We start from the raw sequence: 23,325 nt of genomic DNA on the forward strand, positions 1-23,325 counted from the left end.
GAAGCTGAAGTTTATACTCTAGTTTTCTAAAGCATTTCCACCATAGAAAGTGCACAGCAGTTTGTAACAGTGCACATCTAAGCTATATTAAGTCCTTTCCAACTGCAATCCGGCAAAGCAGTTGTTTACCATTTTCTCTCCCTGACCCCAACCTGCAGCAAACCACACAGTCTTATAGTTCCAAGCTGAAAAATGCCTCAGATACGTATGACCTGTGTTTTGTCTTTAATCTGCAAATCCAGAAATCATCTACAGTCATCTTCAAAAGAAAGAAGTTTTGTGCACAGATAAGCTTCATATCTTATCTAAAGCCAGTATAATGAATCCACGGCAGAGCTGGAAAGAGAATCCAAAACTCCTGAATCCATGTCCTCTGCTTTACAACAGAGTCTGTGCTGCTCCTTACACCCTCTGATCTATTACCACCACTTGAATAATTTAGCCAAAGCACCAGTGAACACTAAAAGTGTTAAAATTCTTTGTAAAGTGCAAAAGGCTTTGCATCATAAACCACTGAACACATTATTCTCTCTAGAACTTTCTGTCCACTGCTTTATTGTCTCCACAGTAAAAAAAAGCTGGTAAAAACGCACCAGGGAGCTGTTTCCCTATCTTTTCTCACACAAAAAGAATGAGGTTATGCTTAACAGCTAATAGAAGTGGTTTAAGCAAGCTCATTTGTCTACGCCTGCCATAGATTAAATGGCACTTATGAAAACCCCCTTCTACAGAAATGAGGAGGCCACTCAGCTAATGTTTTTAACAAGCAGTTGAAGGAGAGAACATTCAAGCAAAACAGCTAATTCAAACAGGACAGCAGTCACAGCTTTAGAACCCCAAAACTGCCCCCTCCCTCCAAGAAACTGAGGATAGGAGCCAATTTCTACCATCTTCTGCTACGTTTACTGAACTGTTGTTGCATGATCATCACTTACGTTGTTCTCCTAAAATCTTTCTGAAGAGTTGGGTATTCTGGCATCTTCCTTATGTCTTCCCAATCTTTATCTTTGGTGGGGGGAAAAGAAGAAGCATTTACAACTCTGAAAGTGTAGATTAAGTTATATACTAGAAGGAATAACTACAGCAGTTGTTTGACTCTGTTGGCCAGTACTGCTGTTCCACAATTGCTAGCATTTCCAAATCCATCAAACTGACAGCTTAACTTCATACCTATATAAACAACTAGTCATCTCCTTTAGCAAAAAAAATCAACTCTGTAGCATTACATCTGACACTTTAATGAAAATAAATTACCTGCAGGGAATCCCATTACACTGAAAATGCGATCTAGCTGATCATGATGAAAAGGATTACTTGTTTTGATGTCCTCCTGACGACAGTGAAATATGGGTTCTGAAGTCAACAGTTCAGCAAATATGCAGCCAATTGCCCAAATATCTAAGAAAAAAAGGAAAATAATTCATGCAGGTTTACTGTACTTCATCACTGGTTTTTGTTTCATTTCTCAACATCTATAACCACAGTAAGATAAAATACCTCTTAGTGTAATTACAGTACTTTAAAATAATGCATCAATGTAATACATAAAAAGGGTAAAATCTGGAGATGTAAGTTTTTCAGCCAAAATTAGAGTCTCCAAATTCTGATTCAAGTTGTACATTGCCAGTGCAGTACTTAATCTATTCATAGTTACAGCAGACACATACACAGCTTAAAGGGCATTCAACTGACCATCAAAACCAAACTACAGATCCCCTATAAAGATACACTGAAAAAAGAGTTCTGTCACATATTTCAGAACATTTCCAAACAGATAATTGATAATCAAATAAGTACTAAAAAGTAAAAGACTAATGATTCATACATTTAGCCAAATAATGCAAGCTAGTTAAAATGGAGAAACAAGATCTTTAATTTAATCAAGAACAGAAGCATGATTGCCAAACTTTAAAAAAATTTTAAACAAAATCCTACTTGACAACTGACTCCCACTGGAATTGTCTCATTTACATGTCATGTACATACAGAAAATAGCAGGGTGATATACTGATGTTTTAATGAAAGAAAATAACTTCTATTTCATTAATTTCTCATTAATACACTTTTCAAAATTAAATCTACTGTGGGCAAGAACATTAATGTCTTTTACAGAAGACATTTCTAGATTACATGTATTCGTCACAGTTACTACTATCAACACTCATCTTAGTGTTCTGTATGACCTGAATGCTTTATTATGCATCTTAAAATGAAAGTGTGAATTTCTCAGTGAGAAGGTTAATAGCAGAAAAGATATGGATTTGCTACATTGACAAATACATGTCTGGGATGATTCTGAAAAAAGATATTGAGATCAGATGAGTAATGAGCATAGATTGATGAACACATGGAACACATGGAATTTGGTTTATTGGAGAAGACCAAGTCTCTCGTTTGTTGCAACTAATTTGAGACTCAAAACACTACCTGCTGGTGGGGCTTCACGATCCTTCTGGCTTTTTGGGTTTTAAGCAGGAGGTGTCAGAAAAGTTACCACAGGGATAACTGGCTTGTGGCCCCCAAGCGTTCATAGCAACATCGCTTTTTGATCCTTTGATGTCAGCTTTTCCTATCATTGTGAAGCAGAATTCACCAAGTGTTGCATTGCTCACCCACTAACAGGGAACGTGAGCTGGGATTAGACCGTCGTGAGACGGGTTAGTTTTACCCTACTGACGATGTGTTGTTGCAATAGCAATCCTGCTCAGTATGAGAGGAACTGCAGGTTTACATCCCTGGTATGTGTGCTTGGCTGAGGAGCCACTGGACAGGCGAGGGTCAAAACTGCAGGTGACAAGGTGCATGGGAAGCTGCAAATCCAACCTTGCATGCAGGCGGACTAGCACACGGGTACCTTGAGATTACTCAGGAAATGACAGTACTGGTCAGATACTCCCTGATTGCCTAAGCACCCTTTTCCAACCAGATTTGCATATCCCACTCCCCCTTGGTCACTGTGCTTGAATTAAGCGTGTTTAAAGCCCTTCCTAAAATCTTCACTTCTGAAGCCAAGCCATGAATGCCACCCAAAAGACACATGGTGTCCTGAAGAAATTAAAAAAAAACACTGCTCTCCCTATGTAGGGAACAAAAAACAAAACTACTATCATACTCTCTCTGCTAAAACAGATCAGTTCCATTTCCATCACGTTTCAGGTGTGGAGCTTGGTGTACCACAATTTACAAGCCTTTCTCCCTACCTCCTTCACAGAAAAGTCTGATAACATTTTGTTCAGACTTTACAGTTTCAACAGGGTATAACTTGTTCTGGGCATTACATCACTTTTCCACGGTTTTATCTTCCTTTGATTTTCTTATTAGCCTTATCTGCATGAAAACAAGGTATTTACTTCTTAAGATTTGATCTGCTCAAGCCGCTAATGCAGCATATTAATCACAATTCCTACCTGGGTAGTCAGAATAAATTATCAGCTCCAGAATGGAAATTACTTATTATTTGAAGAATAGCATCTTCATTTAACATTGTATCTATTCAGTCTTTTTCATAATAGATAACAAATCCTTTGGGAGTTGGTTTATCTACAGGCCAAAAGACTTGCAGACCTCTTGGTTTTCATTGCTTTCTGCAGTGCTCACCATCCACCACATAGTGAGAGAGGGGCTGGGCCACTGCTTATTATTCTATTACTGCTCTATCCAGGCTGACCTTTTCAACGACAAAAATAAAACCTAGTATTCTTGTTGACAGTGAAGCGGAACTGCAAAATCTCCCTGATGTGACATGTCAAACGTCAAAACTCATTCCTTGTTCACCAGAAAACAGAACCACCGTGGCAACACATTCCCGCTTCCTGGCTCTGTGATTAACACAGAGAGCACATTCTAAATCCTTAGAAAATTCAGAAAGACAGAAAATGTACCAACTGGATGTTAGATCTGAATAAACACTGGTAATGCCCAAGCTGGTGGTGTATTTTCTTTAATTCTGATCAGTCATTATATTTTCTAGCAGTTGATAGTGCTAGGTTTCTTGCCAGATACTTTTTAGCTTCAAAGAACTTATCGAAAGTAACCCAGAATACTTAATATAGAAAAAATGAAACTAACATCTGTATGTGAAGACTGAACAGCTGGAAAAGGCCTTATAGCTATGCAGCTCAAGCAGGTCAACCTGATCTTGAACACATCCTTGGCACATACTGAAACCATTCTCACAGTTGATTATTTTCTGTCATGTTTGGTTAGTCCTTTTTTTTTTAAAATTTGAAATAACATTCATTATTTACAGTGATTATTTACCACATGTGGCATTCTTCTAGCAGGAACACCTCATTAAAATCTGGCAAGTTTAAAAGCTCCATCAGTACCTGCAGTTCTAATAGGTATTTATTTCCTACATTGTTCATATTAGTTAACCAAATTCAAACTTCAGCTCTAAGTATGGAAAAATGTGTCAATAACTAGCAACTTCCCTATACAGGGCCATTTAATGCGTTTTTGGCTTATGGTGACCGTTCCTCCCCATCTTTGTCCCCCCCCCAAAAAAAAAAACCCAAACCCAAAATTATTATATCTATTCCAACTAAAATATACTGTCCCTCAGAAGTGGGCATTTACATGGACAAGGCTTAAAATACACAAGCAGTATTTTATGAGTACAGTGCAATCCCAGGCACAGCAACAAGTTGGGCAGAGAAGAGATTCAGAGCAGCCCTACAGAGAAGGACTTGGGGGTGTTGGTCAATGAGAAAATGAACATGAGCCAGCTTCAGTGTGCACTCGCAGCGCAGAAAGCCAACTGTATCCTGGGCTGCATCAAAAGGAGTGTGACCAGCAGGTCAAAGGAGGTGATCCTGCCCCTCTACTCTGCTGTCATGAGACCTCACTTGGAGTATTGTGTGCAGTTCTGGTGTTCTCAACATAAAAAGGACATGGAACTGTTAGAACAAGTCCAGAGGAGGGCCACGAGGATGATCAGGGGACTGGAGCACCTCCTGTATGAAGACATGCTGAGAAAGTTGGGGCTGTTCAGCCTGGAGAAGAGAAGGCTGCGTGGAGACCTCATAGCAGCCTTCCAGTATCTGAAGGGGGCCTACAGGGATGCTGGGGAGGGACTCTTCATTAGGGACTGTAGTGACAGGACAAGGGGTAACGGGTTGAAACTTAAACAGCAGAGGTTTAGACTGGATATAAGGAAGAAATTCTTTACTGTAAGGGTGGTGAGGCACTGGAATGGGTTGCCCAGGGAGGTTGTGAATGCTCCATCCCTGGCAGTGTTCAAGACCAGGTTGGACAGAGCCTTGGGTGAGCTGGTTTAGTGTGAGGTGTCCCTGCCCATAGCAGAGGGGTTAGAACTAGATGATCTTGAGGTCCTTTCCAATCCTAACTATTCTATGATTCTATGTTTATTAGTTTAGGGCACGTCGTCTGTCTCTAGCACAACAGGAACTTCCTAGAATGCTATATAACAGTTACTTTATGAAAGCAACCATCAAAAATAAGGGGCAAAAATTGTCCAACAATTGGTTCTCTGCTCCCCCCTCTACTAATGATCAACTCACTGCTCCCAAGGCAAAGCTAACCTACAGACAGTATCTACTTTAACTTGTTATGTCCCATACCCATTAAAAACTGGGACACAAAGGGCCTACAAAGTTGCACTAAATACCAAACCTTTTCCCATTTGATGTCCTATGAGGATCCTAGTATATTTACTACAGTAACATAATCCTTCCTGCAAGGATGGTCCTGTTTCCTACAGTCTCTTCTACTATCATCAGGTTTCAGGAATGATCTGTGGTAAAAGGTTTTCACTGAACCCGAGTGCACACCAATCTTGCTCTCTGGCTCTTCAAAGAAGGGTGGGAGTGAAGGTCTTTGTAGCATACTCCTTTGCCTAGACTCTTCACCAAACAGCTTGCTCAGGTCCCATTCAAACCTATTCATCAGTGAAATATCTTTCCAGTGTTACAACCTTTCTTAAGTACTACATAATTTTATAAAAGGATGAAACAGCCTTTTAAAGATGTTCACTTGTGGTTGGTAAACAGACTTTACATATATATGCCTGAGTGAATACATTGATTATTTGTATGTCTGTCCATGTCCCAGTTTTCAAATCTGTGACTCTAATAGCTTCATAGGTCAGCTACTAAAGCTGAGAAAAATACTGCTTGTCTTGCTCTATTTCCTGCTGTAGCCAAGAAGCATGTACAAAAACATAGCTGTTTTAATGATAGGGCTGATTAAGCATACAAATGCTCACGTATCCTTCCCTTTCTATGAAACAATAATCTCATTTCTGTATTTCTCCAGGATTTTGGAAACATTAACAATATTATGACCATTTAAAACAACAGGACAATTTATTGAGCAATAGCCTTGATTCTCAAAATGAAACATCTTTTCCCCTGCATTTTAACTAAAATGTTTCACTGAACACAGGACAGAGTCCAAGATGAAATACCTCATGATTCTTATCTAAGAAATACATACGTAAGCTTAGTCTCATATAATTCTGCAATAAAATTATGTTAAAGAAAGTTAAGTCAAGAACTGGAAAATATCTGTTTATCTGCAACTGACCAGAGGAATTCATCACTAGTGATGTTTGGTTTAGTAGCACCAGTACTTCAAACAACATGCTTTTTTTGTTTCTTTTGAACACAAAGTCTAGACTCTAGAACACATCCAAATCTGGTAAAAGCAGTGAAGGAGCTGAGGGACCTCTTTATAAAAATTCTTGTATCGTACACTGACCACAGCCGCAGATTTTAAACTTACCCAGAATATTTACACCCAGTGACCTAGGAGCACAGAGATACTATAGAAAAAGGGTTTATTCACTTTAAGACTGGTTTTAAATATCTTAGAATTAGATTTAAGAGAATAATATATTTTTAAGGGGAATTTCTCATTTTTTTGGTCCAATAAGGTGAACAGAACCTGCTATATACCTGTTCCTCTCACATACAGATACAAAGGAAAGATCTTCCCATTTGTACATTAAGGCCTCCATTTTTATATGTTTCATTTAAATGTCAGTAAAACAGTAACTAGCCTGTTAATTTTGACATTTTCTACTGAGAACTGAGAATGAGGTCAAGCATTTACAGGTGACAGCTTTTTCAAAGGGAAGCAAAAAGTGGTGTCAGTGGGCTAAGGGTCACAAATTTGCTATCACTCATCGGTAAGTTAGGCAATGTTTACTGATCTTTAACAGTATCTCAGCAGAACTTGACTGAAGAACAGAAGTGTATACTGTAAAGCCACAAAGATGACTGTTCAGCATACAGAAACAATACCTCCCAGTAATCTGAAGGATGCTCACAGCCAGCCAAACATGTATCTAAGAGCAGTATTTTATTTCAAGAGTGCCACGATGCAAAGTCACGATAATTCAAAACTGTTGAAGACAAAACCATATTCATTCAAATTAGTCATGAAAACTATTATCCCAGGTTTTGTTACCTGTTTGCCTCCATCCTAGTCTTTTACACTAAGCTGCCCTCTTCTCATATTTGTAATACAAACTGAATTAATTTCAATTAATACAACCTTAAATATTTTAAGCATTTTGATTGAAATTCTGAGTTCATGGAAATAAACTGTAATTTTCTACAGGGCAAGGTGGGCAAGGACTTTTTCATTCTCTCTAAACAGAGTTATTTTAGGTTGTCAAATTATTTATTTTCCCCACTTAAATTCCTATTCTCCAGTATATCACCATTAAACAAAGATCCTGGATCATATGATTTCAGTCTTCTGCTGCACATTAGACACATTATCTAGCTTGCAACATTACACTTAAGCTGCTGTGGCAAGCTTGACAATATAGATACAATAGATTTAATACAGAGAGTGGCAATAGGACCAGAGGCCCTAAGTAGGTCTCTCATGCAGCAAAAAAGATTGGCAACAAAGAAACCCTGTTAAGGAACTTTAATATTTAATTTACAGAACTTCAGATCCAAAATTTTGGAAATTTCAGGTTTATGGTTCTATACAACAGATACACTCTTCACTTGTGTCACCAAGACTAATACTGCATAAACTACAGATTAACTACATTTGCTAGCAGTAGAGCAGGCTAACATCCTTGACAGACAGCACAGAGTGATGGTTGCATGAATGCAGAACAGACTGACAGTTCCATCCTCTTTCTTCTCTCAGTTCTTCTTCCAGAAACTGGGATGGGCTCCAGCCTCAGGTGATGTCACTTTAAGGCAGGGAAATTAGGTCACTGGGACGAGCACTGAGCAAGCAAAGTGTGTCACAGCCTCATCTTCTCCCTAATCCTAAATTATCAGATGCATTACAGACATCAAAGGACTATTATTTTTATGCCAATTCCTGTATCTTGAAGATGCAGTACTGCTACTTTAGTTCCAGCAACAGCAGTGCTTATACCTCAGAGAGTCCAAGAGGTACTCTGGCAGGCTGCCAAAGCTTTTCAGGGAAACAAAAAGAGAAATGTTCTTTCAGTGACAACTCATCAAAAGCATAGGAATGTAATGGGTGACAGAAAAGGCAGCTTCATAGCCTCAGGGCTACTTCCCCCTACCAAGTATCAAGCAACTAAAACAAGTAAAGGAAGTATGAAAGCTTCTCATTGCAAAAGTCACAAGTTTCTTGTATCCTGCAAAGAATTAGGCAGATTTAATACAGAAATTGTTACCATTTCCTCCTGTAATGATGAAAGAATGAAGAACAGTCAAGATGTGCTGCTGTGCAGTACAATAGTATTTACAAATCTTTTCAGGGAACATCCACAGCTTTGTATTTGCAATTTATCATATGAAAAAAATGATTGGAAAAAAAACCTGATTGATGGTAACATCTAATCATAGGACTGAAAAGCCAGGCGCTCCCAATTCCCAACCACGGTGCTTTAGCATTAATTTTCCCCCTCCTCCACCATTTATTTTCCCAATCTTGTTCCACCACTGCAGGTAGGTGCCCAATATAATATAATCTACTTCATACAAATAGCATGGCATATTAGCAAATTGTTCCTGTCTTCTGTGCTCTTCTGAACTATAACAAATGAGAAGAGAGCAGTACATATTTTTTGAATGAGAAATAATTTTTTCCTAATTAAATGCAGACTATTTTAACAAACCAGTTTTTCTATACACAGTGGAGTTCTTTGGAGGTTAACTCCATATTAAATAAAGAGGGACAGTGAGTTTATAATCTGTTGTATGCTCTCACTTGGCTTCTGTCATTAACTTTTACAACTTTTTACTAGGTCCAACATGTCAACACCTTCAGAGCTAACATAAGGTGAGCAAAAGGCCTGCTATCTGGCATATTGAGTTATAATAAGGAACATGTGTGAAGAGCTCTTTCCTGGCCTGTCCTAATTCACAAGCCATGACAGTATTTTTGGGAGCTATTAAAGCTTTTGCTACCTACCTTATTTCAGTCAACAAAGAGGAATACACATGAAGGTATCTTGTCTCTTAGCACAGAGAAGCTTATTTGTCCTTCTAAACAGAGTGCTGTACAGTATGCTAATTTCTGTTACTAAGGGGTTCAGCCTTACAGCTACTTCTAATAAAGCACTCGCAATAAGTCCAACATAAATATAACCAACTCCTTTGGATAAGAAATGAAATAAACTATTATGAAATGTAAATCTGCTGTCAGTCACAGCTATTGCCAAGAAGTCTCCTTGCGAAGCAATCCCACCTGTCCTGAGAGCCAGCCATTCTACTCAGTGCTGCAGTGTTGAGTTTCAGTTGATATTGCTGAAATAATTGTGCCTGAAGATCAAACTGATAAACAAGCTAAAAAAATTCCTCTGCACCAGAAGTATGCATCTTGTTATGATAGTAGATACTTGGTTTTCAGCCAAAGTCAACTTTTGTGAGTGAACTTTTCAGACATGGTAGTAAACAGAGCACTAGTTAGTGAGGATAAAATGTTCAGGGAACCAAGTTTTATAACAGACAATCTTCTGGATCTTTAAATGGCAACCTCATGTTTCATTTAAGAAAATGAAATCATCCTTTAGTCCACTCCTTTTTAAAGGAAGCCTTTAAAAAATACAAAACTGAGTCAAACATCTCTGAGCTGCAAGTTCAGCTCCACAGCAAATCATTCATCTCATTCATGCTCATATACAAAAGAAACAATGTATTTTCAGTATATCACAAAGAATCACAATACATCCCAACTGACATGTACAGAATGGAATTGACTATGATGAGAAAGCAGGCAAAACGTACTTCCTAACCTTCTCTTAACACTGAGTCTTGCTTTCTCATGTCATTATTCCTATTCCATTTCCACATCAGGATCCATTATTTGCTCTGGATTATGACAGACATTGCAAGAACAACTCCTGCCTTACTACACTAATTCTTTGTTTTTCAGCTGAGCTCACAGCCAAGGTTGCTTGTGGAGGTTAGAGAATTAATCCTGCTGCTGCAAAGCTCATCTGCTTGGTAAAGGGCAAAGTCACTGAGATACTAGGGAATTAAAAGCTTGCTCATACAAGAGGCCCCGTGGTTACCAGGAGTTGGGAAGAACATGAAGTTGATACTCTGAGTGGAAAATAATTAGAAGGAAAAAGACAGGGAACAGACCATTACTGTCAGGGAGAGGATTTTGGCCCCCAGTTTTTGATGTGCATAGAACTAAGCACAGGTGGATTTCTGAAGGCACCTCTTGCTCAAAAGTGGCTTTGAATCACAAAGGTATTAGTAGAGAGGATATTCTGCCTTCCACATCCTTTAATGTTATTTTTCGTGCTCTAAAATAATCCATATACAGCTAAGTCATAATCATCATCATGCAATGGCAAATCTGCCAAATATTGAATGAAAAGGCAAAAGCACCCGATTCTTCCCTTTGTATGTTTTGCCAGGGTAGAGAATCACAAACATGTGAAAAAGTATTGCGTGACTATGGGCAGAGGTTTACAGGTTAATTCACAGAGTAACCTAAGTAGGACACCTAGTAGATTCTAGTTGTGACTGAAGATTCGATAGTTTTGTTTTCCTTTTTTTTTAGATGTCCAGAATGTGTGTATTTCTCAAGCTAACTGCAGATGCTAAGTGACATCCCAGGTTCTCAGGCAAATAAATCTATTCACTGAGTTAACAAAAGTAATTCATAACGCAGTTGTACTGGAATTCCCTATTACTATTAACAGATTTTATCTTCAGGACAATACCATTAAGTAGCAACCCCACTTTATAATGATAAAACACACAGGATGGATTAAATTACATGCTGCATGCTACATAAAACACTTGGACTGAATCAGTATTTAAATCCAAGAGTCCTGAGACCCAGCTTCCTATAGTAAGATATGAAACTTTACTGTCTGTCTCACATTAGAGTACCTCCATTGGTTTTACAGCAGCAGAGACAGGTCTAACACACTGCACTGTTAACAATTCTCCTGACTATCAAGCCAGTACACACTCAAACACAACTGTCAGACTCCTCAGAGCTTGCAGCAGATGCCAGCTGTACTAGTTAATCAACACTGTTTTAGAAAGAAGAGCAATTAGAAGAACAGTCAGAAGAAGGCAGGAACTAGTACACTAGATCTCAAAGCAGTTAATGTATTCAAATATGTAACAATGATAGGACTAGGGGGTAACAGATTTAAACTTAAACAGGGGAAGTTCAGGTTAGATATAAGGAAGTTATTAACTGTGAGGGTGGTGAGGCACTAGAACAGGTTGCCCAAAGAAGTGGTAAATGCTCCATCCCTGGCAGTGTTCAAGGCCAGGTTGGACAGAGCTTTGGGCAACATGTTCTAGTGTGAGGTGTCCCTGCCCACAGAAAGGGGGTTGGAACTAGATGATCTTAAGGTCCTTTCCAAACCTAACTGTTCTGTGAGTCTATGAATCCTGTGGATGATATTCCTTGAGTTGTTGTCAGCATCTCAAGCTTCCCAAAATACTTACTAAAGTAGCTTCAAAATGTAAGTGACCTAATAATTGTTCATAAAACTTCACATTTCTTAGGTAATTGCAGTGATAAGATTGTGGAGTATAGCAAATTATTTTCTTTTCTTTTTCTTTTTTTTCCTCCTTTTGTAGAAGAAACTTGTATAGATTTTAGAGATCACTGTCAAGCAAGAAAAACGAGCAGTAAATCACCCAGCACCCACAGTAACTAGATAAGAGAGCAATAATTAATCTTTGGTAGTAAAATATTTTGCCTCTCAGATAAGCATGAAAACAACTGTGATAATCAAAATGAAGAATGTTTACCACATGCCAAAACAAGTTTACCAGAAAGTATCATCTGAATCCAATTACTTTCCGTGTCCTGTAACACTGCCCAGGGCATGAACAAGGCTCCCCTCCTGGTGTAGCCCAAGTTTTTCTTTTCAGAGCACATGAATTAATATTTTCTAAACTTCTCTACTTTTCTTGTTTTTCCACAACCCCATCCCTAAAATCACAACTTCTCACAAATAGGAACATGGATTCCTATGCAGCAAACAGAAGCTGACTGACCATAGATGTGCTCTTCTTAATTATCTCTCACAGATGTTTAAAACCAGTGCCCATATTCCCATGGCTGCACAGCCCACAGGTAGATACCTTCCCTGTACATCTTTCCTGAAGACTTTTCAGTCTTCTGGTTGGCTCCTTTTGTAATTACTGGTTTACCAGATTTTTTCCAGATAGGTCTTAGTTTTTAACTCCTTCTTCCCAACCCTCCAAGAATAAGAGACCAGAAGAGCTTTAGGCATTGGTCCAAGATTTCCAGAGGCCCTACAGCCCATCCAGCGTGCCAACAATCTGTGTGCATACAGCCAGGACATCCGATGCACTCAGAACGTGTGGGACTCACTGCACAGGCAATATGGAACACATATGCACATATTTTCATCCTAAATCCTACATAATACACACTATGAAATTTCCCCTATTTTTTTCCTGCATGAAGTCAAATGGAGTTGTTGAAACTCTGATGGATCCCAGCATTCATTATAAATTCATTCCCTCTGATATACCTAATATTTTCCTGTGATATTTGGTTTCAAAGGCATTTTGATATCTGCTTATACCTTTCACATGTTTCCAGCTTCCATAACCATATGTTAGTCTGGAAATAGAATGAGGTGGCAGTGTGCTGCCCAAGTTTTGAGTTACAGTTTCTCTTTACCTAAATCTTGTTCAGGCTGGTAAATGCAGTTGCCACATGGCCATTTCTGACATTCCTGCTGACTTACAAACTAGACAAGTAAGGAAAGGTAACTAAGCAATACAGATTTCTCAGGTTCCCAGACTTATTTTTGACACTAAATAACTCCATCCTTTTCCAGTGCAGGACAATGCTTTAGCCCTGCTTAACAGGTGGTTGAATGATCACTCTGAAGAACTCTTTTGCCAACAAAATCCACTCATCTGGAATACTATAAGCCATCTGATGCCACTAATCAAATATACTTTTTCTTTTATTAATGCAAGTGGCAAAGAGAGGTAAGATAACATGTTCTTGTTTGATAGCACTGCTAACTATACAAGCTGCAACTTGATAAAAAACAAACCTTAATTATGCCTTGATATCATCCTACAAGTTGCCCCAGAATGAATCATAGTAAAGACTGTCACATGCCTTCTTAACCTATAATGGAGTTCTTACTAGTCCTTGCCAGTTCCTTGCTAAAATATCCTTTACTATTTTGATGTTCCCAGAGTGAAAAATAAAAACAAAAACCTGATTAATGTCTCCTTTCAAGGTGAAAGCGAGCTCACCTTTTCCTTCATTTTACCACAGCCATTTCCTTTACTTTCCTTAAAATAATAGCACTGAAGTCTTTGCCTACAAATGAAAGGAGCACTGTACCTTGCCACTTACTTCAACCTTATTTCTTTAGTATTTTGAGTATAAAGGCATTTTCTTTTGTGCTGGAGACTTTCTAAAAGTTCAGTAATTTTATCAATGTGTCCATGACTGTAAGCGTTTTATATTTTTGCAGTTCAGGTTAGTTTTATTTGCATGTTTTACTTCTTTGCAAAAGTATTAGGATTTGATGAACACACAGAAACAGATTCTGCTTTTAATTTATGATACTGGAAATGCGGATCAACTTCCACAGGCTACACTGAATTTAGTAGAGATTTATATTGTGCTAACAGAATGTAGAGTGACCTTTGGCTTCTACAACACCATTTTCCCAATTTGTATTTATCTGGTAAGTTAGTTGCTTGTAACTGTGGTAGCAGATTATATAGGAAACTTCATTAACAACTATGGCTTATATTATAAATGTTCACAGTTCAGGAAACTAAATGTTATTCCCCATGAAACCCTATCATGGGCTTTTTAATAGCCTTTGAACATGCAGAAAGTAAAAGCTATTTCTGGTTTTCACCACTATTTTCCTAACTCCTATATCTCTTTAAAAAATTATGTTACAGATGTGATGAACAACTACTTGTTCTGCAAGCAAATAAATGAACAGTAGACTATTTCATTAGTATTAAGGGACAAATTGAATAAAGCGGAAAATGTCACTGAAAAACTACCTCTAAATTAATGAAATATATATTGTTTTGCATAATACATAGTTCTTTCTAAACAGACTGTGTTTAAGTCCAATTTTTCCTAATGTTAAAATACACAAAATGTAACTAAGATCAAGGAAAACAAGGACAAAAATCCTGAATGAGACAACAGTCAAATTCCAATTTCATTCTTTGATCATGTATGAGAACTATTTTACATGCAAGCAAGGCTTTATTAGAAGAACAAAACCAAAATGGACACTATAGTAGACAGTGTCCAGGATATTATGAATACATTGCTAATAATTAAAATTACATGTGAAGCTAAGATAGGGAAGAGAGTACTAGATACAGAATATATAAAATAGATTGAAAATAAAATCAAGACTAAGCCAGTAAAAAACCTAAGCAAACGTCTAAATTATGCAGCAATTGTTGGACAATATCCAGTGTGCTGCAGTAGGGAACTGATGACAATGCACTTCTAGTTCATGCAAACAAAAATATTTCTCACGATGACAAAATCGTAAGAGAATAGACTAAAGCTGGCATGATATTGCTTTTAGCATGGTTTTATTGATATTTTAAAATTATACACTACATAAAAGGCATGAGAAAACAACTATGGAAAATAAGCAGCTATACCAAATAATATGCCCTTTCCTTTTTCATAAATTGTCGTATCTAACCACCTTTTTTCTAAATTATTATTTCCAACTGAAGAACAGTTAAATGAGAATCTTATATCATTTATGAGTTATTATTAAAAGCAATGCATTAAGGCTTCTGAGATTTATGTAATACTAAGAGATGTTAAAATTCTATTTCTTGCATAGGGATTTGAGAGAAAGAGCTTTAAGAGTTGCATCCCTTGCCAAAAACATTAGCATTCAAGTTAAACTCTCACTAGCGTGCTTAGCTCATTAAGATTACCTTCTTTTAAGTGCATATAATGCCAGAAGCAAAACACAAGTCTGGACTCATAAACTGCAAAAAATCACTGCTGTCATTTTGTTACCGCTTCCTCCCTTTGCCTTAAAGCTGCACATAGATCACCTCCATGTAATTTTATTCTTTTCAGTCACATGCTCTTCTAATGCTTCAGTCAGCCTACAAATCTTATCTTCCAGCTTTCCTTGTTTTCATTTCTGTAATTTTTAGTTTGCTGCCCAAACCATTTTGAGTGCCCTCAGCACTCACACTGCACACCAGGTATTATATGACCCATTTGCACCCCTCCTGGGGATTCACTGGTGTGGGTCAGATACAAGAAACAAAAGCCTCAGAAATAATAAACTACTAGCAAAACCAGATCTCCCTAGAGATCATCCTCTGAAGTTTCATAGGGACTCCTTCTCTGTGTTGTAGTGTAGACTACAGATCCCTCAAGGCAAGAATCAAGTAATTTATGACATAATTAAAAAAACAATAGCATTATACTAATTCATTCTTCAAAGAGATATCCTGAGATAATGGTACATATCAGTCACCTAAATCTGCAAACAATATATTATCTATCAAAAATACGTAACTGTCAGTTAAGGTAACTCCCCAGTATCACATACACAGGTCAGTAACCTGGTCTACTCACTTGTGTTTTACAAAACCAACAGGGCAGTTTAAGCACCCGATTTACAGACATTTAAAGTAATACTGTTAGCATTTTCTTTGAACACTTGTGGTAACTGTTTTTACTCACTACAAGGTACAGCAAACAGAGACTTCAGAAGTTAGCAGCCCTGTTTACGTGGTGGCAGATAAAAAGCAGACCCTAAGAATCTGCTTCAGACAACATGGGATTGTGCTACAACCATGAAGGGGGAACACTACAAGGCTCCATCCCCAGCACCCTAGGAAGACATCCTAGGAAATCAGAAGCCCCAGCTGAGACAGAGCTCCAGAGGGTGGGTGCTGCCACCCAGAACTCACAATTAAGGGTGACAATGGCCTTACAACAGACAAACCCTCTGAGGCACTGAGTCACCAACAAAAGGAGCCGTTGGAAGAGGTGAACAGACTGCAGCATCATGAAGAAGAAAGAGGACACAAACAGCATCACCTCAGGGACCTTGCAAAGATTTCTGGAGCATATTGGGCTAAATTTCTTTATGCAGGTATTACATGTGTCATCTCCCAGATCAGTTACGAAGGAAGAAGGAAGAACTGGTTGGGGATATGTTGGTCCACCAACTGAGATGCTAGTGTAACACACGCGTTTCATAACTCTTTGAACAAAGGCCTACATAGCATCTCCAAGAGCTTTTCTAACAGGAAAATGTCTGCAACTGCCAAGAAAGCCACCTAGGACACAGAGGACTGATTTAACCCCATTAACAAAGGTATACCATTTCCTTTGCATTTCTCTTCAATATATAACTTAATCATGCAGGCAGGATGGTTCCTGTGCATCTCAGCATTTTGATTCTCTAAACAGCTAGGCATTAAAGTTGACTATGCTTATGGAACTTACTAAGCTGGAAGAGCCTGGCCACCAGCATTTCCTGAACTTACAGCTTCCTAAATTGTCAGGAGTGAATGATCTGAAGATTGTGCACGGTGCAGGAGACAGTGCTTCTTGTTACCCAGCCACACTTCATAAAAGTATCTGGACATGAAGCACCCTAGAAAAATACCACTTAAACAACCTTCCCTTTTGAATGTTTACAAGATTACAAGATTTCTACATATCAGAAAACCATATAAAACAATTAAAAGAATATTTTTATTTTAAAAACAGAAAAAAACCCTTAAAATGTCTAACATTAACCTTAACTTATACTGAAAAATAAAAGCACAGTCCTCAAAGTTTCAATCTGGATTAACCTTTTACGGATTGGATCACATGCCATCTGCTGCTACTTCAGGAAAAAAAACCAGCTGGTTAGTTGACCATCCTATCTGCTACAAAGCTACCCTCCTTTACAAAACTTAAAGCAAAAACTCTTTCTTACAGAGGAACTTACCAATAGCCTTTGTGTAATGTCTGGCTCCAAGTAATAGCTCTGGAGCTCTGTACCAGAATGTCACCACAACTGGATCCAAGTCTGCCAATGGCTTCAAAGGTGAGTTGAACAACCTTGCAAAACCCATATCAGCTGTGGGCAGCAGCAGGGGGAGAACATGTAAAATTTTAATCCGAAGAAATCAGAATTTATGTTTTGCCTAAAAGCAATTATAACACAAGCTCAAAAAACATTAAAACTTACAAATAAAAGTTTCTAAGCAAGCAACAAGTTACTCATAACCATACTGGGCCAAATTTATCTAAGGTTAAATTCCATTTACTTTATTTATATGACTATGGAGGATGATGTTGGACTTTTAAGTATTTTCGTCATGGTATTGTAAAACTTTTCATAACACAGATGTCTACTGATTTAAACAGAACTGTAACAGAAACTTGTTTAACTGGAGTCAATAATAGATCTGTAATGTACATTTTCTCTTTCATTTTTATATATGTTTACAGAACTGTGAGCCTTTGTGACTGCTAAATATTCACCCACAGTGCAAAACTGAAATGACTGCAATGTAGATTATTTTGCACTATTTTTTGTAGGTGTACCTGAGACATAATTTGGGAGAACAACCTTCAGATGCAGGAAAAAGTTTTTAACTGTAACCAATGAAATCAGTGAGTGTTCACTGTTGCAGAAGCGTATTTTAAATGTAAGGATTTAATTTACATAAATCAAAAATTCCCTCTAGAAATAACATTGTAAGTAACCTTAAGAAATGCTAGACAGGAAAATACAAATTTGGGTCTATATCCAAAACCACACATTTTAATCCAAGTCTGAAAATTATCTTTTACACAATTTCACTTAAATCTTTGTCTCCAAAGTTATAAAATGCAAAGCATAATTTTCTTGCAGTTACCCTTACTAATAAAAGCATAAGCATAAAAAATGATTAGCTGAATATTTTCAAAATACAGAAGTCAATTAATAGAAAAGAGGCTCCAGTATGTTACTTTCTCTGTGATTGCCACATGCTTTATTAAAAACTTCACATCCACATGACTAAGGCTTACGATCTAAAGAGGTAATTAGATTTTGGATAAAGACCATTACAATTACACACTTTTCCCACCTTGATGCCAAATAGCCTTTTGCATATTAAACCTTTGGACCTCTAAAAACACATGCATTGATGTTATTTATATACAAATAATTAAGAACAAATATAATATATAAATAACAAAGTTGTACTAACTAATGACAGCAGGAGTGAAAAGAACCCTGGCTACAGCCATTGTTCTATGTGGTTATTACTTTCTTGTTTGCTGCAGATGCTTTTATCTCATCTTTTATCTATGTTTGGAGTCTCTCAAGCCTGTAAACTCAATGAATAACACTTAAAATTGAACTAGATATTGTACATACATATGCTCCAAGAACAACAAAGATTTGTTTCCATCTTACACTGAAGATGCATTTTTAAGTAATTCCTTAGCTGTGCAATGAATTTGTTTCAAAATGTTTACCTATTTTGACTCTTCCTCTTTCAGGACCTTCACCCATTACCAGAATGTTTGCTGGTTTCTGGAAAACAAAGAGCAGGTATTTAGTTCACTAGTCTTTGATGATTATCTTCAAGAATACATTTATTCTATAATGAAAACATTTCTATGACTAACCTTAGAAGTCTAAAATTACCGTATCTTTATGTTTTCATGACATATAGTTTTTATCCCTAGTTACCAATTTCACAATTAGAAAAATAGTACAGTGCTTTGACATTTCACAGTAAGAAATACAATCTTTAACTAAGTTTGCATTCCCATTTTTACCACATTCACTGGGGAGATTTTCTTCAACAGCAAAATTTTATACCAGGATAACAGTCATGCTACACATCAGAGATCTGGTAAGAACTGCTTTTGCTCGTATAACATATTTAAAATTATGCCATATCTTGGTATTCAAATGCACAGATAAGAGTTGCTTTTGTTATCATCATATATAACTACATTTTTGGAGCTGTGCTTGGCTTTGGTATATGATTGATTAAAATCACATTGGCAAAAGTACTTTTTTCCACAAAGTAAGTTGAGTTCATGCCATGAGAATTCATTTAAAACAGAAGTATGTACAGACAGCTACAACCAGAAGCTTTTGACAGTGTAGACAGCAGCTTTAGAGTAGAACAAAACCTTTATAGGCATTTTATGCAATCTGCAGTTGTTCACAAGCAGCCTCTTGTGAACACCATATAAAATCTGCACATGACATCACAGCAATTGTTCTGCAATTAGGACCTAGGTTCCCTCAGACATCAATAGTCATTCCTTGGAACCTCTTCCCCTATTGTGTTAACAGCTGTAAAAAAGTAAACAAGTTTGAAAACATTAAGTGATTTGAATGAAAAAGCAGAATTTTTGGAAGGTTCATCTGAACATTAATTACATTTAAAATCACTAATGCCTGAAGAGGTCTGCTTGAGCAGGAGTTGTTCAAGAACCTAGAAGAGATGTCCATCATAATCTCAATTTCTAAGTTCATAACACTTGCCACTATTTACCTGAAATAAGACACACAAACTTAATTTGGCTCAAAGTTACAAATCCTTAGCATTTTTTAAAAGGAAAACCAACAAAATAAAAAAAAAACATTCCCACCTCACCCCCAGTGCTAGACAGTGTTTCTTCCCTGGCTCCAGCCACAGCCTCTCTTTCCTCATCTTTGCCATTGCCTCTTTTATTCCTTTTTTAATCTCAGGATAATTCTCAACACCATCCGAGTGTTTGACCACCCGTGAAAAACGATTTCTTCATACATCTGATTTACAGCTATTGCCTCTCAAACTGTCACTGGATAGCACTGAGAAGAGACCAGCTCAGTTTTTTCTTTACTCCTGTTTATCAGGTATCCATACACATTTACAAGATCCTCTCTAAACCTTCTCCTCTTGAGGCTGAACAGTCTCAGCTCCCTCAGCCTCAATAAGACACTGTGAATCCATAAGCAGCTTAATGGCCCTATACACACAGTGGACACACTAGACTAGAACCTGGGGAAAGAAAAGGATGTGTCCATAAATGTATTTTTTCATCAGAATGTTTTGAAGAGATGTTGGTCCATTTTAAATTTAAATACATAATCCACTGAGGATCAGAACCCTGCTCCGAAAGCCAGCAGAGAAGCACACTGCTTTATAAACTTACCAGATTTCATGCTTATTAGCTCTTGTGAATCTCTCCCTTCGAGAGAATCATGGCAAGGGAAAGAGAGAGGGAACAGGGAAGGAATAAAAATCAGAAACAATTGAAAACTTGGTCTTATTTCCAAAGAGCAAGTGCTTCTCCTGAGATACCACCACCAATATGGAGATGACAGGCATATTATAGATGGCATACTGATGCCTGTAGGATCCTCACCGATCCACAGGCTGTTATTTCAATAACAGCTTGCACCATGGCAGCTTCCTGCAAGGTGAGAAGTCTTGGTTCAAACTTGTTCCTTAAGTCAGAAGGAGAAAACATCTGAACTCTTATTTTCCAAGAGAGCAAATTAACCACTTGATTATCAGCTGCTAAAAAGGTAAGAACTTCCAAATTCCCCTTGCTAATCAGAGCTGTTCTGGTTAGGAAAGCATTTTCAACTGTATATACACTGAACCGGAATAACACTAACTTGATAGGACCTATCCTTCTGAAATGAGACAAACATTATTCACCTCGTGTACCCATAAATTTTTACTTAATAAAAATAAACAGCTTCAGGGGAGCTTAAAACTTTGGTATTTTTTGTGTGTGGTTATTTTACATAATAGTAGGTTACACACTGTAAAGTAAAACTCCTCACCTCCCCCAGAATCCTCATGATACACAAGCCAGGCTGAGAGCAACTAAACCCTCATGGATCAGGAATGCTTGGCTGAACATGTGGCACCAAGGCAGAGTAGCAGAACTTCAGGTGCTCAGGTATGGAGGAAAGACCTTGGGTTATTTCAGAGGGATTAATTTGGCACAAGAAATCATCAGGGAAGGAGGCAGTTAAGGTTTCCATCATGAGGTAAGAGAGAGAACTGCTAAAGGGAATACAAACAACTTCTGCTTTTTGGAGAAGGAAGAACATGTTAGTCTAATTTCTGGATATATAGTAGTTTCAGTATCAAAACATTTACTCTGAGATCAACACTTAATAGTCTACTATAAAACTACAGTCTAGTATAATACAGTTACTATACAGCTGCAAAAATCAGATTTAAAAAGTGGGAATCTGATAAATTAAAAAGCCCTTCACTGCATGTATGTTCAGGCTACATGCAGGTTATAAGCACCTGTCTAGCTCCTGAAACAAATCCTACTGCTCTTCATGTGATGAAGAAAATGGGATTTTAGGAGGAAAAAAACATGAAGGCCCAAGCAGCTAAGAGACCAAAACCTGACACATGCTTAGAGTAAATCATATCTGTCTCTGAGAGGACAGAATTTTATTCAAGTTTGCAATGCCCTGCTTAAAATCATTAAATAACTCCTTAATAAAGGGTAAAAGTAACTTAACAAGTATTACACTTCTGAACCAGTTACATCCCAATTAATAGCCTGTTTTCCTCAAACTCCCCCTTTGCTGATAACACAAAACACCATTTGTGAAGCAAAGTGATGATGCTGCATCTTCACCTATCTAGTCACTATAGAAACAACAGAAACAGTAAGAGTTAGAAACTTCACGCTTAAGATCAGCTATAAAAATGAAGAGACAAATCCCTGCTGAGAAATACAGTTGAGGCTGTACTGTTTAAAGAACATTTGCAAAAAGAGCAAGGTAAATAGCAACAAACAACTGGAGCAAAAACCTGAAATATCTGCAAAAAGGGATATAGTTGATAGTGGTTTCTTTACAAATAATATGCATGGATAATAGTATTTATTTTCCTATATGAGCAGAAAGTGGGAATAAAGCAATTAACAGATCTTGGTGGGAGAGAAATCAAAATGTTGGGCTAAGAAGTATGTTTTCATAAATAATTGTAATGAATGGGACTCATACAGACATCCCTGTTATCTTAATCAATATGCTGCCTATTTAAATATTTAGGCAGTATATTTGAAGAAATGCTGAAGGAAAAGAAACCATTTATGGTCTTGAAAGAGCATAATGGATCAAACCAGGAAAACCAGCCTAACAATAGATGGCAATACTTTAGTTTTAATGGTTATTGTTGTTATCTCCTTAAGTACAGTGGTGACACAATTCTTCAGAGATTTGGTGCAGAATTACAATCCTGTGAGAAAACGTCCATAGGGACATACCACTTTTCATACACCATTCTTTATTGTTTATATCCAAACAAATGTGTTTCCCTTTTGGAATGTATCAGTGGACAAAGAATAATCTGAAATTAGGAGGCTTCTATTGTAAAAGAGATTGAAAGTCTTCCAGATAAAAGCTCCCACCACAATTAAAGAAACTGGCTTGTGATGAGGTCTTTTCAAGTCTCAATTATTTCAAAAAAGCAATTGTAAACAGCACAGTGTTGGTACATAAACATACTTCTCATCTCACAAGTCAAAACAAGAGCAGTGGTGATTTTATCTTAGCTTTTAGCACAGTGCTTCACAAAATGACAAAGGTCCTAAGTGAGAGGACAGTGTTCTACTCCACAGACACTACTCAAAAGACCACTGAGCCCTCAGGTTCAGGATTAGGAGAGAGCTGCAGATTGTTCCCAGAAATCTGCAAACAAAACTTTTGTTCTTCTCACCTGCAAGGAAATGTAGGAACTTCCCTGCCTTACTTCAACACTGTTCAAACTGTTTTTGTAAAAAAACAGGTTTTAACAAAATTGTCTTGAGATCAGTATAGTGGCACAATGGCACCAATGCTTTTGGATAGCAGCTGATCTAATTTATGTAGGGTTTAAAAAATAA

At 37.4% G+C, this 23,325-nt stretch overlaps 1 protein-coding gene across 1 annotated transcript in view; it reads right to left on the reverse strand.

Moving 5' to 3' along the window:
- CDK19 (cyclin dependent kinase 19) overlaps window positions 1–23,325 on the reverse strand; it is a 128,031-nt gene that overhangs the window by 17,999 nt on the left and 86,707 nt on the right. The window contains exons 5-8 of the mRNA XM_034060622.1: window positions 18,934–18,991; window positions 17,411–17,542; window positions 1,255–1,398; window positions 936–1,005 (exon numbers count right to left, since the gene is read on the reverse strand). Of these exons, the coding sequence (XP_033916513.1) occupies window positions 936–1,005; window positions 1,255–1,398; window positions 17,411–17,542; window positions 18,934–18,991 (404 nt within the window). The remainder of the gene's footprint in view (window positions 1–935; window positions 1,006–1,254; window positions 1,399–17,410; window positions 17,543–18,933; window positions 18,992–23,325) is intronic.

The sequence above is a fragment of the Melopsittacus undulatus genome, chromosome 3 (genome assembly GCF_012275295.1).
Source record: "Melopsittacus undulatus isolate bMelUnd1 chromosome 3, bMelUnd1.mat.Z, whole genome shotgun sequence".
NCBI classification, from domain to species: domain Eukaryota; kingdom Metazoa; phylum Chordata; class Aves; order Psittaciformes; family Psittaculidae; genus Melopsittacus; species Melopsittacus undulatus.